The sequence below is a fragment of the Miniopterus schreibersii genome (genome assembly GCF_964146895.1).
Source record: "Miniopterus schreibersii genome assembly, chromosome: 3".
In the NCBI taxonomy this organism is placed as follows: Eukaryota; Metazoa; Chordata; class Mammalia; order Chiroptera; family Miniopteridae; genus Miniopterus; species Miniopterus schreibersii.
Window position 1 is genome coordinate 6433296 of NC_138103.1, and position 17780 is coordinate 6451075.

General features: G+C 57.5%; 2 protein-coding genes across 2 annotated transcripts; both read left to right on the forward strand.

Moving 5' to 3' along the window:
• Nucleotides 1-1570: 1570 nt before the first annotated feature.
• Nucleotides 1571-11630, forward strand: PRSS36 (serine protease 36; the record flags this gene model as incomplete). The annotated part of the gene is made up of 15 exons (XM_081131896.1): nucleotides 1571-1607; nucleotides 1880-1915; nucleotides 2147-2179; nucleotides 2400-2562; nucleotides 2915-3198; nucleotides 5359-5525; nucleotides 7180-7429; nucleotides 7536-7665; nucleotides 8020-8270; nucleotides 8355-8518; nucleotides 9597-9834; nucleotides 9962-10103; nucleotides 10387-10652; nucleotides 10730-10851; nucleotides 11118-11630. 15 exons carry the CDS (start codon nucleotides 1571-1573, stop codon nucleotides 11394-11396), a joined length of 2562 nt encoding a protein of 853 aa, XP_080988022.1. The 3' UTR covers nucleotides 11397-11630.
• Nucleotides 11631-13733: 2103 nt separating this feature from the next.
• PRSS8 (serine protease 8) lies at nucleotides 13734-17760 on the forward strand. The gene is made up of 6 exons (XM_081131897.1): nucleotides 13734-14116; nucleotides 14318-14341; nucleotides 15695-15857; nucleotides 16148-16419; nucleotides 16505-16671; nucleotides 16794-17760. The coding sequence occupies exons 1-6, from the start codon at nucleotides 14032-14034 to the stop codon at nucleotides 17106-17108; spliced, it is 1026 nt and encodes a 341-aa protein (XP_080988023.1). The 5' UTR covers nucleotides 13734-14031; the 3' UTR covers nucleotides 17109-17760.
• Nucleotides 17761-17780: the final 20 nt, after the last annotated feature.

The following is a 17780-nucleotide window of genomic DNA, read 5'->3' on the forward strand; positions in this document are numbered from 1 at the left end:
GGGGTTCAATTCCGACCAAGGGCACCTACCTTGGTTGCAGGCCCGGCCCCGTCCAGGTGCTTGTAGGAGGCAACCAATTGGTGCGTCTCTCTCACATCGGTGTCTCTCTCTCTCTTCCCCCTTCCACTCTCTCTGAAAAAGCAATGGGAAAAAGATCCTCTGATGTGAACTAAAAATAATAATAATAATAATTTAGCAGCTTGACCACAGTGGCTCCATTTTATTTCTTCACTTTATTTCTCACTCTCCATTTTAGTCTCCACCCTTCCCCATGCCTATCTGGTCCCCCAGAGGGTGACCTTTCGGGCCGCATCCCAGACCCCCTTGCTTTTGGTAGTCTTCAGAGGGGGAAGGAGCCGGCAGGGGATCAGAGGGGAGGAGAGTGAGACGGGGATGTTTACTTCCCAGCTCCCTCCCTAAGCCACAGGTTGACAAAGGCTGCATTCCTTTGAAGGCGCTGCTGTTGGCTGGCCCTCCCTACATCTGCGGCTCTGTCTCTTTCCTGGTTCCAGTAACTTCTCGTTGTCTCTTCAGCAGGCCTCTCTATTATTGCTAGCCCCGGGTTGCCTCATCAGCCCTTGCTGGTTTTCCTTAACCCTGCCTACACCCCTGTAAATAGTTCCTTCATTAAACTCTCCTCAATTTCTCTTTGAGATGCCATATGATTCTTTTTTAAAAAATTACTTTTAGAGAGAGAGGAAGAGAGAGAAACATCGATGGTCTGCCTCCTGCCTCTTACTGGGAATGGAACTGGCAACCTTTTGGTGCAGGGGAGGACACCCAACCAGCTGAGCCACACCAGCTAGGGCACCATATGTTTCTTAAATGGGCTTGTATTGATATAAGCTGAGGGGTTGAGTGACTTTCCCAAGGTCACACAAAGAGTAAGCGACAGAAGCCCTGAGAGTACTAATTCTAGTACAGAGAAGGGCGGAGTCTTTTTCTGGCCTGGCCACCCTGCCCAGCCCCCTCCCGGAATCTTGTACCCAGCCCAACCTGCCGGAATCTGTGATCCTTTTGTTGGGATGGGATTGTATTCCCCAGGGCTCCCTTCCCGGACCTGGCCCACAACTTCAGTAACCAGAGCTGTGTGAGAAGAAAAGCCAAAGCCACTGGGGTAGCCGCACCCCAAAGAGAGGTGAGGTCTCAGGTGAGTCAGGCCAAAGAGGGTCCACCTCTCTGTCCCAAAGGCCAATGCTGACCTGTAGCCCTGCCCCACTAACACTGGCCTCTCAGCCGCTGGCTATCCTCTCCTGTCTTTGCCCACAGGGTTCTCCACCCCTCCCTCCCCCACCCAACGGGTGTCCTGGAACTGGGACATCTGCCTCCCACCCCCACCCTGGGCCTCCAGAGATGTGAGATGGGACAGGGCTCTGGGTTGGGCCTGCAGGCTCCCTACTTCCCCTTCCAACCCCTGATCCTCTCAGATTCCCAGAGATGGGTTCTGGCCAGGGAGGGTGGGGCTGCTCCAGGGACCATCACGAGCCACGGGCTGCCTAAACAGTGACAGAGCTGTGGCAGGGAGCAGACCTTCACCCATCTCTGTGCCTCCAGTTGACTCAAATGTGCCATGTTCCAGCGCCTGCTTCTCCCACTTGTGATCCTCGGTAACCTCAGGAGACAGAGGATGCTGCAAGAGGCCTGGGTCCTAGCATCCGAGCAGCTAGAAAGCAGGACTCCTGAGCTCTTCACGGGAGTCCAGTGTCAGAAGAAGGGCAGGGGGCCATCAGGAGGGAGTGAGGTGTCTGGAGGGAGAGGAGTCGCGTATGCTGGGAGGGAGAAGGGCTGCAGTGGGGAGGGAGAGCAGATGTGAAGCCCGGGGAGGGAGTCGGGGAGGGCACCTGCAGGCCTCAGCCCCTTCCTGCCTCCCTCTTTCCAGCCATCAGCCCCATCCCAGGAGCGTCCCAGGACTCAGGTACGGCAGCTGACTGGGGAAAGTCAGGTGCAAAGGCAAAAAAGATAGGAGGGCTAGCTTGGGTGCTGGGGTGGCGTGGGGAGGGTTGAGGGGGTTGCTGAAAGGGCAGGGAATTGGGAAAGAGGAAGGGGCGGATGGAGAAAGAAGGTGAAGGCTGGGCAGTGCCAGGGGCTGGGCAGTGCGGGGCCTGGGAGTCATCAGAACGTCCCTCTCTTTGCCTCTGGCTCCCAGCTCGAAGCCCTTCACCAGAACCTGAAGACCTGGGTAAGGAGGGAGGGGTGGCCTCAGATCCACGGGGAGGCTCAGGCTGGCTAGGCAACGGGAGGTGGAAATGACCAGAAACTTAGACGGGCCTGGGTCCTCTTTGTTCTTTGTTCAGGGGGCAGACCGAAGTAGGTTGGGGAACGGGGCTTTGTCCTCAGTTACCTGGGCCTCTGGGTGGGGGCAGGGACGGGATATGACCTCCGCGGTACCCCCACCGCAGACTGCGGTCGCCCCGAGCCCTCTACCAGAATCGTGGGGGGCGCCGACGCGCAGCCGGGCAGCTGGCCGTGGCAGGTGAGCCTGCACCAGGGCGGGGGCCACGTCTGCGGGGGCTCCCTCATCGCCCCGTCCTGGGTCCTGTCCGCTGCGCACTGTTTCGTGAGGTGAGTCCCCACCCACGTCCAGCTCCTCTCCTTCGAAAGCCAAACGCGCCCGCAGCTCGCGCCCGGGCGCACGTCTCGTTTGGAGACTGGCTGCCCCGCAACCCCCGCCCCCCCACCCCGAAGTCGGGTGCTCCGCGGGGTGTCCTGGTTCCCAGCGAGTGGGAGCCGCTAAGTATCCGAGTGAGAATCACGTCGCTCCCCGCCCCAGTCACCCCCCGCCCGTCGGTCGCAGCTGCCCCGACCGCGGCCCCCGCCCCCCCCCCCCCCCCGGTTCCCGCCGTCCCCACCTCCCCGTCCCGGGCCCCGCCCCCGGTGGGGTCAGCCTGCCCCCTCTCGCCCGGCCCCGGCGCAGCACCAACGGGACCCTGGAGCCCGCGGCCGAGTGGTCGGTGCTGCTGGGCGCGCACTCCCAGGACGCGCCCCTGGCCGCCGCGCACGTGCGCGCCGTGGCCGCCATCCTGGTGCCCGACAACTACAGCGGCGTGGAGCTGGGCGCCGACCTGGCCCTGCTGCGCCTGGCCGCGCCCGCCCGCCTGGGCCCCGCCGTGCGCCCCGTCTGCCTGCCCCGCGCCGCGCACCGCTTCGCCCACGGCACCGCCTGCTGGGCCACCGGCTGGGGGGACGTGCAGGAGGCGGGTGAGCGGGCTGGGCGGGGTCCCGGCCCGGGGACTGCTGGGGAGGTGCAGCCCACGGATCCCTCTTCTGCGCCGCACCGCGGGGGCGTGTCCTCATAGCTGGGCCTCAGGGGCGCGGGCCTGGGGCGGGGGTGCCAGACCGAGGGTAAGCACCTTGCCTCCCCAAGGGCTGCCAAACTGAGACCCCTGCGTCATACCGCCCCACCCCCATTCCATTCCCTCCTCACCTCAGCTTCCAGTTTTCTTTCCTGGGTTTAGGATCAGACTCGAGTTCCCATCCCAACTCTATTTCAGACGAAGCACTACGCCCAGTTCATTTCTTCCTCTGAAAATTGAGGAAAATAGTGCCCACTTCTTAGGGTTATTGGCTGGATTAAATGAGAAAATCCAAGTAAGGTTTATAACACAGTGACTAGCCTATCTGTAATCCGTGCGTTTTAGCTATTTTTACTCTAGGGGATCCGCGCTCCAAAGCACAGCACCTGGTGCAGAGGAGGCCTTCAGCAAATGTCAGTGTCTGCCCTCCTTTCCCCCGTCTCCCTTTCTCCCATCTTATCCCCCCCAACTGCTCTCTCCTCCCCCACCTCCTGTCTTCTCCCTACTCACCCTCATCACCCTCATTCACTTATTCTATCATTTATTCAACAAATATTTTTTGAGGACCTCCTTGTGCCTGGCACTATCTTAGGCATTAGAGATATGCCAGTAAACATAGCAAGCAAAAATTCCTGCCTTCGCAGAGTTTACATTCTAGTGGGTAGACAACAATACTTATTTAGCTAAAGAAGCAAACACTTCTATTAGAAGACATGGGAAGAAACGGACAACTCTTCCATTCCCATCATCCCCATTACCCTGCTATCTTTCCGTGTTAGCAAGGCCCCCACAATAATTCCAAAGCGGTGGCCAGACCTGTGCAATGCCACGGCCTTTAGAGAGGATGCTTGGGGAGCAGATGCCACGGCCTCTGCTCGCAGGGGCCACATCAGGGCAGGAGGTGACAAGGAAGGGTCAACCTGAGCACCTAGGAAGTCTGTGCGGATGGGGCCAGGCCGTCCTGAGAAAAGGCACCCAGAGCAGGAGATTCTTGGAGAAGTTTTGTGAAGTCAGGACATACGTTGGCATTACAAGAAGGTGGGGGGAGATGGAGGCCATCCTGGAAACCCAGGTGAGGCAAAGTAATGGAGAAGGGCCAGGCTACCAGGCTGGAGTGGAGGGGGCAGAGGCAACAGAGGCTGAAAAAGCTAGAGGGGCGGGGTGTTGGGCCATGAGGGCCTTAAGGTCAGACTGAGGGCCAGAGTACCCCAGCAGCTCCAGGGATCCCCAGGACAATCCCTGAACTTCTCTGGTTGGCCCTCAAGCACAGCCTCAGCCATCACCCGGCCTCTCAGGATTCTGGGTGGGGAGGGAAGGAGCTCTGTCCGCACTCTCCCCCACACTTGCTGGATCCTGAGACTTTGTGTCCATTGCAAGCAGGCTCACCTCAGGAAGGGACTGAGGTCTCAGGTTTAGACAGTGGGATCCATTTGGTTGTCCTTGGTAAGATCAGAGTGGAGCTTTAAAAACATTTCTCTGGCAGGCAACAAGTGAAGGGTGGGTTGGGGAACAGATCAGTGAGGAGCCAGGCCAATCATCGAGGCCCAAGGTTTTGCCTCCTGAACTAGGGCAGTTGCAGTAAAAATGCCAAGCGGTCACAAATGATAGGTTTTCTGGACTTGGGAACTTATTGGGGAGAGGAAGTTGAGACAGGGGTCAGGGATGACACCCAGATTCCATGCTTGGCAACTTGGTATAGGACCACACCTAGTGTATATGGCATCTTCGTTGAAGGGTCCCCTCTCAGGACTGACACAGCCCACATCAGGGCTCAGAGCTTAATGATTTTAGCCCCTACGTGAGTCCTTTGTTGGCTGGGTACCTTTGTGCAGTATACAACCATCCATGCAGCTCTCACTGGGTGCTTGATGGGGTCATTTCTGAAATGAGGATTTAGGAAGGGCAGAGAGGAGATGATAATTGATTTGGATCTGGTGGGCTGAAGCGCGATGGGGCATCTAGGTAGAGATGTCCAGGAGACAGGTGGAGGGGACAAAGCTGAGCCCTGGGGAACAGGGGACTCCACAGCTGCCTCACAGCATTTTCTCTCTCTTTCTGCCCGCAGACCCCCTCCCTCTCCCCTGGGTGCTGCAAGAAGTGGAGCTAAGGCTGCTGGGAGAAGCTGCCTGTCAGTGTCTCTATAGCCGACCGGGCCCCTTCAACCTCACTTTTCAGCTGTTGCCAGGGATGCTGTGTGCTGGCTACCCAGAGGGCCGCAGGGACACCTGCCAGGTGAGGGGAGGCCCCTGCACCTTCCTGACAAGGCCAGGCAGAGCAGGGTGAGAAACAGACAGATCCCATCTTTTTCATATCTCTGAGCCTTAGCTGCAGAAAGAAGACAAGATGCCAATGGATTAGATTGATGTGAAGATTATAAACGGACAGAACTTGGGGCTCAACAGTGGGCACTGTTATTTATGGCAAGATAGTGCAGTGATTATGTGCCAGACTCTGGAGTGAGTCTGCCTGGTTTGAAGCTCTGCACCACCACATATTAGCAGTGTGACCTTGGCCAAGTTATTTAACCTCACGTCCAGACTTTGTCATCTGGAAGATTGGAGATGGTAGTTTTACCTACCTCATGGGGTGGATATGATGAATAAATTAATTTGTATATGTAAGAGCTCTTAGAACAGTGTGTGGTCTTTAATAAGAGCTAAATAAGTATTAGCTATTAATATTGTCATACTCCCACTTCCCAGTTCTCCCTGGGTGCTTGATGGAGCCATTCCCGAGGCAAAGATGTAGAAGGACAGAGTATAGCACCTGTTAGTAGATATCAATAAATAGTTATCCTTTAAAGGAATTAATCCTCCACAGAAGGGAATTTTCCAGATGACCTGCTGAAGGCCAAAATATAGTATATTTTGACCATTTTCCCCAGAAACCTTTCTCAAATCACACACATTTTTTAGGGTGCTCAGTGTGCATGGTGGTGATGGGGACTCAAGGTAGGTGGTCTGCAGGGTCCCTCCCAATTATGAGGTTCTGGGACCTATGGACATACTCCTCTGCCTTTATCAATAGGATTGCAAACCAAATTCCAGCAGAACTTCCTACAGTGATGGAAATATTCTGTATCTGCACTGTCCAGGGTAGTAGTCACTAGCCACATTGTCTACTAAACACTTGAAAAACATTTGCAATGTGGTTAGTGTAACTGAGGAATTAAGTTTTTAATTTTATTTAGTGTCTGCCATATTGGACAGCACAGTTCTAGAGGAGTCTGAGCCGTCTTTGTGACCCTGTTCAGGCACAGAGATACCTGAGCTGGACTATAGAGATGTCTTAGGGACAATTCCTCTAAGCATGAACTAGCCCAGACCCACCGTTTTAGTGTCTGGTCATTGTAGTTCTTCCTCCTGTCTCTTCTGGTTGCTTTTAGATTTCCTTTTTTTTTTTTTTTTAATTTACTCATTTTATATCTTATTGCTTTCAGAGAGAGGAAAGGAGAGGGAGAGAGAGAGATAGAAACATCCATGATGAGAGAGTCAGTGATCGAGCCCGCAACCCAGGCATGTGCCCTGACCGGGAATCGAACCCCGATCGCCTGGATCCCAGGTCGACGCTCAACCGCTGAGCCATGCCTGGCCAGGCTAGATTTCCTTTTTTTAAAAAAGTATTTTTTAAAAACATACCTTTATTGATTTCAGAGAGAGGAAGAGGGAGAGAGAGTTGAAACATCATCAGCCTTTCTGCTTTACAAGTCTTTCTTCTGTTTAGAGTCGTAGGAAATACAGAAGCTGACACAGCCAAGGCAGGTTCCTAGGAGACAGTGGCTGTATGCTGGGCCAACTAGAAGAGGTGCAGAACCTTTGGAAGGTGGCCCATCATAAGCTGGTGGGTACCTGGGCAGATCCCCTGACACGGTGTCATCTATCACCAGGGAGACTCAGGGGGGCCCCTGGTCTGTGAGGAACATGGACGGTGGTTCCAGGCGGGAATCACCAGCTTTGGCTTTGGCTGTGGGCGAAGGAACCGGCCGGGAGTCTTCACTGCTGTGGCTCCCTACGAGGCATGGATCCGGGAAAAGGTGATGGGCTCAGAGCCTGGGCCTGCCTTTCCAACCCAGTCCCAGGGGCCCGACTCAGGCCCCTGGGAGCCCATGGATGAAAACTGCACCATCGCCCTGCCAGGTGAGGGGGTGGGACCCTGGATGTCCGCTGAACATGGGAGACTGAGTTGGGATGGAAAGTGCTGGGGGCTCAAGAGGCCTGCTGACCCAGGCCTCTCACCCCTCAGTGTGCGGGAAGGCCCCGAGGCCAGGGGCCTGGCCCTGGGAGGCTCAGGTGATAGTGCCAGGATCCAGACCCTGCCACGGGGCACTGGTGTCTGAAAGCTGGGTCTTGGCACCTGCCAGCTGCTTTCTGGAGTGAGTGAAAACCCACGTCTCAGACAGATGCTTGCCCCTCCCCCCTTCGGCCTGAAACACTACCTGCCTGGCCCCAGCCCTGAGTGGGGGGACCTCAGCCTGGACTGCCAGGGAGGGGGGCCTTCTCCTTGGGTGGTGTAGGACCCAGCTCACAAAGCACGGTCCTGGGCCATGGGGGCGAGTAGAAGGGTTAGTATAAGTTCGATCCAGGATGCGGGAGTCTGAGTGTGCGGTTCTCAGGCCTGTGATACAAAATCCCAGCCTGGGATACGGAGCCTAAGTCAGGGTGGGAGGTTTGAAGCCCGGGGTGCGGAACCCAGCTCACGTCCCCAATCTCCCCACCCCGCGGCCCAGCAGCTCCGCCCGCCCGCCCCGGGACCTGAGCAGCTGGCGCGTGCTGCTGGCCTCGCGCCCACGCGCGGAGCAGGTGGCGCGCCTCGTGCCCCACGGGAACGCTTCCTGGGACGACGCCTCGGACCTGGCGCTGCTGCAGCTGCGCGCGCCCGTGAACCTGAGCGCGGCCCCGCGGCCAGTGTGCCTGCCTCACCCGGAGCACTATTTCCTGCCCGGGAGCCGCTGCCGCCTGGCTCGCTGGGGCCGCGGCGGTGAGCGGGGGCCCAGGGGCGGGGCGGGTGGCGCGGGGCCCGGCTGAGCCGCGCGCGGACTCCTCCTTCCCTTTCCTCTCCCAGAACCCGCGCCCGGCCCTAACGCGCTGCTCGAGGCGGAGCTGTTGAGCGGCTGGTGGTGTCACTGCTTGTACGGCCGCCAGGGGGCGACAGTGCCGCCGCCCGGAGACCCGCCGCACGCGCTCTGCCCCGCCTACCAGGAGGAGGAGGAGGCGGGCCGCTGCTGGGTCAGTGGCGGGGGCGGGGCCTGCGGATCCGATTAGGACTCGGAGAGAGGCCGAGGGGGCGAGGGGCGGGGCCTGCGGAACCGACTAGGACTCGGAGAGAGGCCGAGGGGGAGAGGGGCGGGGCCTGCGGACCTGACTAGGACTCGGAGAGAGGCCGAGGGGGCGAGGGGCGGGGCCTGCGGAACCGACTAGGACTCGGAGGGAGGCCGAGGGGGCGAGGGGCGGGGCCTGCGGACCTGATTAGGACTCGGAGAGAGGCCGAGGGGGCGAGGGGCGGGGCCTGCGGACCTGACTAGGACTCGGAGAGAGGCCGAGGGGGCGAGGGGCGGGGCCTGAGGCTGAGCGCCCCTGGGGGCGGAGCCTGGCCCGGGGGAATTTGGGGGGGGGCCGGAGGCGAGCTCTGGGCTCTGTCGGGCTTTCTCGCTATCGGTTTAAAGGGAATCCTAAAGTGAGGATTGACTTCTTATGTAGATTATTAATGGAGCCTGGCTTGGAGGAAGTGGGACTTACGCCCGAGAAGGGGGTAATGTGGAGTCCAGGAAAGCCCTTCGATACCCTCTCAACACACACTCACACACACACACTCACACACACACACACACGCTCACACACACACACACACACACACACTCTCTCACACACACTCGCACACACACAGTCACTCACACACACGCACACACACACTCACACACACAGTCACACACACACGCACACACTCTCACACACACACACGCTCACACGCACCTACTCACACTCACGCACACTCACACACATGCACGCACACACACACACTCACACACGCTCACACACACACACTCACACACACAGTCACTCACACACACACACACACAGTCACTCACACACACGCACACACTCTCACACACACGCTCTCACACTCACGCTCACACACACACACTCACACACACACTCACACACACACACACGCTCACACGCACATGCACCCACTCACACTCACGCACACTCACGCACACTCTCACACACATGCACGCACACGCACACTCACACACACACTCACACTCACACACGCAGGTGTTGGTAACACGCTCTCTTGCTGCAGAACGACTCCAGTTGGAGCCTTTTGTGCCGGGAGGAGGGGACCTGGTTCCTGGCTGGAACCCGAGGTTTCTCCAGTGGCTGCCTGCGTCCCAGAGCCTTCCACCCTCTTCAGACCCACGGCCCGTGGATCAGCCATGTGACTCGGGGAGCCTACCTAGAGGACCAGCTGACCTGGGACTGGGGCCCTGAGGGGGAGGAGACTGAGACACAGACTTGCCCTCCCCACACAGAGCATGGTGGTGAGGAGGAGGCCTTTGGGGCTTAGTTCTTGGGGGTGCTTAGTTCTTGGGGGTGCTTAGATCTATGGTGGAGGCTTCAGGGGTCAGCTGTGAGACCTTCACTTAGGTGGTCACCTCCTCTCCCTAGCCTGTGGCCTGCGGCCAGAGCCCGCTCCAGTGGGGCTCTTGTGGCCCTGGCTGGCAGAAGTGCATGTGGCCGGTGATCGAGTCTGCACTGGGATCCTCGTGGCCCCAGGCTGGGTCCTGGCAGCCACTCATTGTGTCCTCAGGTGGGTCCACCCATTTCCTGGGCAAGAGGGAAAAATTAGGAGATGAGCCAAAGGATTCTTGCAATAGTGGGATATTCTCCCTTTAGGGCTCTTAGAGCACAGGGAAACTTCTGTGAAGTGTTTTGAGACAGACGAGAGACTTGGAAGGAGCAATGATAAAGGAGTTAGTGGAATAACGCTGGAGATTCTTTCCACCCTTTGCCCTGGGCTGGGAAAGACTTTACCAGTAAGGGGATGAGGGCGGAAGGTGGGCAGGAGGTAACAATGGGCTTTGTTCCAACAGGCCAGGCTCTACAACAGTGCCTTATATTGAAGTGTACCTGGGCCGGACAGGGGCCAGCCCCCTCCCGCAGGGCCACCAGGTATCCCGGTTGGTCATCAGCATCCGCCTGCCCCGGCACCTGGGACTTCGGCCCCCGCTGGCCCTCCTAGAGCTGAGCTCCCGGGTGGAGCCTTCCCCTTCAGCCTTGTCTATCTGCCTTCACCCAGGGGGTGTCCCCCTGGGGGGCAGCTGCTGGGTGTTGGGCTGGAAGGACCCCCAGGACCGAGGTGAGAGCCCTGGGTCCTGGGGGTGAGAAGTGACTGGAGGCCAGAATCCCTGGGACAGCCCTCTTTCCTCTCTCTAGTCCCCGTGGCTGCTGCTGTCTCCATCTTGACACCACGACTCTGTCACTGCCTCCATCAGGGTATTCTGCCCCCTGGGACTCTCTGTGTCCTGTATGCAGAGGGGCAGGAAGACAGGTGTGAGGTACAGGGGCCTGGGCATCCTGGTCTAGGGAGGGGAGAGGCAGTGCTGGGCAGCTGGACCCTGGAGAGAAACAGGGTTAAAATTCTTGGGCGCTGGGCCCTAAATGGGTATAAGCAGTGCTTCCTGGTTGGACTTTGGAGAGCAACCGGGGTCCTGGATTCCTAAGGATGGAGACAAGCAGAGCTTTGGACTGGACCCTAGGAGAAGGTGCAGGGAACCAGGACGAAGGGTAAGAGACCCTTTTGGCCTTGACTTTTACTCTGCAGGTGACCTCTGCGCCTCCGCTCCTGTGCCAGAGTGAGGGAGGCTCCTGGGTCCTCGTGGGCATGACTATTAGAGGGAGCCGGGAGCTGTTTGCCACCATTGGCCCTGAAGAGGCCTGGATCTCCCAAACTGTGGGAGAGGCCCATTTCTTGCCCCCCAGTGGCTCCCCCTACTGGCCACCTGAAGGCAGCAACCTCTGTCCTCTGGACATGGCTGGGGCCTCAGGCTCCACTCCTGCTGCTCTGTTCCTGCTGCTACTGACCTCCCTGATTCAGGGCTGAGGGGTCTGACTCCCTGACCACCAACCACCTCCCCTTCTCCTTCCCCACCCCCTCCAGCCCTCCATTTGCCTCCCAGTGGGGTTGGAATGTGACTTAACCGGCTTTCAATCCCTTTGCCAGAACCTCCAGAGCTTCCCACCCACCTACAAAGGCTTCAGATAATTGGGCCTCAGTGCCTGGATATTTTGGGCCCTGGAACCCTTGGGGGGCAGCAAAAGTGGACAATAAAGGTGTAAACAAAGACACATGGCCTTGTGGCATTGCTGAGGGCAGGCTGGGGGGCTAGAGGGAAGCCCAAGGGATAGGGCCCCTCCCTCCTGGGCCTCTGTGAGTCAGGCCTTGGGCTCCCAGGAAATGTGTCCCTGATAACGTGGCAGCTGTCTCTCATTCCTGCCCCAGGGTGGGGGAGGTTGGGCCACCAGCTGTGTGTGTGTCACCTCCCCAATGGAATCAGCATCCCCAGCACCTGCTAGACACCTCAGCCCTAGCTCTGACGTTGCTGCCCCTCCCCCCAGAGTAAGAAGGACTGAGGGTGAGGGTCATAGAAGAAAGGATCCAGGAATCCGAGTCTGAGGTCTGTCTACAATATCCTATACCCACAGGGAGCCACCCCCATCTACACACCCTGATGAATGATGTCCCAAAGTATATACCTCCGGTGTTCCCAGGACACACATGACACTTGTACCCACCAAGGGTCCACAACTTTCACATCCTGCCCAGTGCTCTCAGGGTTGGAGTCCCCTCACCATCCTTGTATGGACATCCCTCCGCCTCACCCACCAATCTTGGCTCCCCTCCCTGCATTAATTCAAGCATGTTCCCGGCTAACTACAGAGTCACAGCACAGCTAGGGTCTGTGCTCCCTAGGTAGTGGGAACACACATGGACAGCCCTGGCTGGGGTCAGGAAAGGGCCACAGAGGTGACGTTTGAGCACAGAGAAAGAGCAAGTGGGGACCTGGGGAAGGGAGGTGCTCGCGGTGGAAGCCAGCTGATGAAGGTGGCAAAGGGGTCACCTCTGAGGCTGGAGTCAAATCTCTGGTTGAGTAGGCAGAGGATAGGGGTGGGGACACCTAAAGGGCAGCTGGAAGTTCTTCTTGGGAGACTGAGGAGATGGGCAGAGGTCCTTAAAGGGCCAGGCTTATCTTTAGCTGCCAGGTCCCAAATAGAATATTCCCCTGACTCTCCACAGGGACATACATCCCCACTTGCTCCCCCTACCCAGTCACCCATATGCCACCCCCCACAAACATTTAATATACCCCATCTTCTACCCCAACACACCCACAATGCCCAGTGTCTTGCCCCCTCCTTCCCACCTTAGACCCCTTCGGAGTCAGCCTCCCTCCTCTCACCCACTCCAGGAATTCCCTGCCCTCCAGCCTGGGCCCTGAAGTCTTGGCTTAGGGGTCCAGACACCTAGTCTGTGGAAGGCAGTGGGGAAGTGGGGCTCTATTTTTCTGAACCTTGAAGCCAACAAGTATTCGCAATTGCCCACAGATTTATCCGCTCACAGAGGAAGTGCCCCTGACCTAGCCACGCCGGCCTTCTTTCCCTGAACCTGTGCCACCCGCACCCTCCACCTGAAAGTGCTTCGCCTGAGCCACTCCCTCCGACCTTTATTTTGTGAACACCTTTCCGTAACACCTTTTCTTTAGGTCTCAGTTCTGAAGGCATTTCCTTGAGGAGCCAGCCTATGTCAAGCTCCTGTAAACGGCTCCCCGAGCCACCTTTCCCCCTTCTTTATCACAGTTGCTAGTTTGAAATTATTCTATAATTGTTTGTGTGAATATTTGAGTCAAGTCTGTCATCCCTACTTCAGGGTGAGCTCAGGGAAGGCAGGGATGGTGTCTGTTTTGTCTCCTGGGACAGAGTAGGCACTCAGTAAATATTTGTGAGATGATTGGCACTGCCAGACACGCTCACCCCACCTCACCACACAGATGAGGCTGCAAGCTCTACAGAAGGCTTGAAACAGCCCTAGCCTGGGGCAAACCCAGGTTCCTAGGCTCAGAAACGGGGCCTTAGAAGGAAAGGGGGTAGGAGCATCTGTGGCCCCAGGATAACAAAGGCTGAGCCAAGCCCTGGGAGGCATAACTGGTTTGGGAGACCTGAAAGGCCTGGGGCCAACAGCAGCTGGGTGGCCCTCCAGGGAGCTGGGCCACTGGACTTTCCAATTTCCATCCCTGCCTGGGGCTGCTCTCTGGTGGACCAGCCGCCCCCTGCCCGCCCCCATGCGAGCGCTCAGGACGGGACACCCACACCTGGGGTCTGGGAGGGCTCAGGGCTTCCGAAGCGAGAGAAGTTGGCAGAGCTGAGCGGGGAGGGCGGGGCCAAGGGAGGGGCGGGCAGGTAGGTGCCTCGGTCCCGGGAGCTGCCACTCTGGGAGTTTTCTGTGTAGGCAGGCAGTGCTGGAGACGTGTCCTCACTGAGGGCTGCCGAGAGTCCTTCGTCTCCTTTTGTGCCTGCTCCCTGCCTTTGAAACCAGCCTTGGACACCCGCTCCGACCTTCCCAGCGCGGATTCCAGCATCTCGTCCCTCTGGGCCGGTCACCTGAGTCTTGGCTTTGAAACCAGTCCTAGGTCCCTTCCCTTGGGTGCCCGGCGTCTCCCCAGGGGCCCTCATCCTGGGCCATGGCCCAGAGGGCAGGCCTGGGGCCTAGTCGGCTGGAGGCTGTGGCCATTCTGCTTTTGCTTGGATTATTCCAGTCCGGGCTGGGTGAGTATGGAGGAGGAGGGGGCACGGGGAGAGGTTGTCCTGGGCTCAAAACCCCCGGCTCCCTAGCTTTTGGCCTCTCTCTTTCCCTTCAGCTTTGACTCCTGGGTGGGGGGGCAGCTGTCCAGAGAAGTGGCAGGTGCTAAGAAGTCTCAGAACTTGAGTCTTCCCTGCTTACCCCTCCCTCTTTCTCTTGCCTTCCAGGAACTGCTGGGGCCCGGGCCGAAGGTGAGGCTTGGGGGAGGGGAGGGAGGAGGGGGTAGAAGAGGGGACACAGACTCCGATTCCCTTGGAGGGTTTAATGAGTGCCTGCCTCTCTCTGCCAGGCTGTCTCCCACCCGTAACCCTCTAACTTAAGTCCCCCCAATGGCTCTGTGAGATGAGGACTGTGGCCCTCGTTCTACAGATAAAGAAACTGAGGTACAGAGAAGTGATTTGCCCGAAAGCGCACAGTCAGTAAGTGGGAGAGCTGGGGTTTTGAGGGAAAGAAACCAAGGGCCTCCTTTCTTCAAAGGAATGTCACCAGACTCTGAGTCCTGGCTTCACCACTTACTGGCTATGCGGGTGGCAGGTCCCCTCAACTCGAAAATGCAGTTGATTATGTGTTATCTCCTGGGGCTGTATGAAGAATCCTGAAGATAAAGGAAGTGAAAGCCCATTCAGGGCCTCGAGTTGTTCGAAGTCACTAAATAGTAGCTATTGTCATTATTATGAGGGAGGAGGAACCTGGCCGGGCAGTTTTCTCCGCCCCTGGGAAGGTGACTTTGTGAAGGGCAGCTGGATCCTGTTCCAAACAGCTAGCCTCAGTGGGGGCAGGGTGGCCTTCACCTGGACGGAGCCCAGGTGTCCTGTTCCTTTGTTTGATATCCGCATGCACGACTCCATCTTTGTGCCTAGCCCCATGCAGGGCACTGGGGATATGGGACTCTGCTCTGGCCCTTGCCTTTAGGGAGTGCCCAGGTTGGTGTGGTTGAAGCGCATGGAACAATCGTGTGATTGGGCAGTGTCAGGGAAGCCAGGCCCTGGGAGCTCCGGTGTATTGCCTGACTCAGTCAGCAGGTCAGGGCAGGCCAAGGAGGGGCTGCCATAGGCAAATGGAAGTTTGCCGAGCAAAGTAGGGCTGAGGAAAGGTATTCCAGGTAGTGAGCTAGATAAGCCAAGATCTAGAGGTGAGTGTGAGGCCCCATGTCTGTGACAGGAAGTGTCCAGGTAGATGGCTGGAGTAGATGGCACTGTCGTGGATGGTCTGGGATGTATCTTAAGGGCAGTGTGAAACCAGGGAAGGACTTAAGGGGGTGTCACCTGGCCAGACTTCATTTATAAAGGTCTTCAGACTTATAAGGGGTGGACTGGATAGAAGGCAGGACAGCCTGAAAGGAAGGAAGCTATAAGAGACCTGAATGAGGTAATGGGTCAAGGTGGCAAAACTGACCATGGGGACAAAGGGGTGGCTGACTTCTATGAACTCACTTCCCAAGTTCCACAATAGATCTCCTGGGCTCTACTGGGAGTGGCAGGGCTAAGGATATGGTATGGGGGTCCCAGAATGGCCTGACCCCCCGCCCCTTCCTCCCTGGGCAGCCTATTGCGGTGTGGCCTCCCAAACACGCATCACAGGTGGAAACAGTGCAACCCCTGGCCAGTGGCCCTGGCAGGTCAGCATCATCTATGTTGGCGTTCATGTGTGTGGCGGTTCTCTCGTGTCTGATCAGTGGGTGCTGTCGGCTGCTCACTGCTTTCCAAGGTACCAACTGGGTTGGAGGCAGGGTGGGAAAGTCAAAAGTAGGCTGGAGGTCAAAATTCAGGGATTCATTTACATCAGAGGTTGGGTTCTTGGGTTGGGTCTAGGGGTATCAATCAAGTCTGAAAGACCAGTCAGGAGTGAAGGCCAGAGGTCACAGGTCACAGGATAAAACTAGGGCACAGTTTGGGATGACAAAGTTCTTTGCCTGGGATCAGAATCTGGGGTTAGATGCCATCCAAGGAACCAGGACAGGTCTCCTGGGTTCTAGCCTTTGCCCCCACTGCTTGCAGGGAGCACCGCCATGAAGACTATGAGGTGAAGCTAGGGGCCCACCAGCTGGACTCCTATACCCCTGCAGCCGAGGTCCGCACTGTGGCACAGGTCATTTCCCACACCAGTTACCACCACGAGGGCTCCCAAGGGGACATCGCACTCCTCCGTCTCAGCAGCCCTGTCACCTTCTCCCGCTATATCCGGCCCATTTGCCTCCCTGCAGCCAACGCCTCCTTCCCCAATGGCCTCCAATGCACTGTCACTGGATGGGGCCATGTGGCTCCCTCAGGTGAGGGGGGCACTAATGTCTAGAGGCATGGAGGGAGCCTGACTCAGGGTAGGAGACCCTGGCTAAGCATCTTTTGTCCCCACAGTGAGCCTCCAGGCCCCCAGGCCACTACAGCAACTTGAGGTGCCACTGATCAGTCGTGAGACATGTAACTGCTTATACAACATCCAAGCCAAGCCTAACGAGCCCCACTCTATCCAGCAGGACATGGTGTGTGCTGGCTATGTAGAGGGGGGCAAGGATGCCTGCCAGGTAAATGCAGGGGGTCCAGTGGAACAAATGAGATGAGTGCATCTTGGGAAATGAAGGCTGACATGGGTGACTGGAGGCCTGGGGCCTGATCCTAATGGCTGTTGTATGGCTTTTCTCCTCAGGGTGACTCTGGGGGCCCACTCTCCTGCCCTGTTGGGGGCCTTTGGTACCTGACAGGCATTGTGAGCTGGGGTGATGCCTGTGGGGCCCCCAACAGACCTGGTGTGTACACTCTGACCTCCAGCTATGCCTCCTGGATTCACTACCATGTAGCGGAACTCAAGCCTCAGGTGGTGCCCCACATCCAGGAGTCCCAGCCCGACATCGAACTCTGCAGAAACCATCCGGCCTTCAACTCCACCCCAGGCCAGGGTCTGTTAGGGCCCATCCTTTTGCTGCCACTAGCCCTGACCCTGGGCCTCCTCCACCCATGGTAGGAGCACTGAGCTACTCATCCTGGGAGTTGACCCTGCTTCTAGGACTGCCATATATTGTGCCCAAGGACAGATGCCTATTCCCAGGAATGGACCTGGCCCCTCCTTGACACTCTTTGGGCCTGAGGCTTAAGTCATTCCTTCCTCCTAGGACCCTGTGGGAGTTCAGGGCACCATCCTGACGTTTGAGCCCATTCTCCTACAGTCTCTTTGGGACTATAACCCATAGCCAGGAATTTTACTGCCTGTGGTACTGGCCAGAACCTCTGGCCACCTGCTGTCCATAAGCCTATTGGTTGGGCTCCTGTGAAGCTCCCAAGGAGCCTTAGCTAAGAAAATGGACCCTGGCTCTTATGTTTCTGGAAGACTGGACAGCTGCCCAGCTGACTGCTGCTAAAGGGCTGGCTTCCGTGCCTGACTTGCTCTGCCTGATGAGCCCCATCGCTTCACCCTCGTCTTCTGGGCTGGAGCTGTCTCTGAGCAGCATGTTTCTAAGGACAGAAAAGGCCCCAATCTTGCCCCATTGGCTGCCATGCCCCCACTGAGCCTTGATTTCTGCACTCCGGAGGACTGAGCCCCCACCGGAACTGGGCTTGGGCTTGGATCTGGGGTGGGGGGTAGAAGGAGCAAGAAGGAATAAAATGTTTTGAGCACAACTGGCTGTGTGTGTGACAT

Bases quoted from the DNA above. Each gene is read 5' to 3' on its own strand.
- PRSS8 (XM_081131897.1), top strand. From the start codon at position 14,032: ATGGCCCAGAGGGCAGGCCTGGGGCCTAGTCGGCTGGAGGCTGTGGCC. The intron at 16,420-16,504 runs GTGAGGGGGGCA...TTGTCCCCACAG, and splicing joins GGGCCATGTGGCTCCCTCAG to TGAGCCTCCAGGCCCCCAGG. The intron at 16,672-16,793 runs GTAAATGCAGGG...TTTTCTCCTCAG, and splicing joins GGGGCAAGGATGCCTGCCAG to GGTGACTCTGGGGGCCCACT.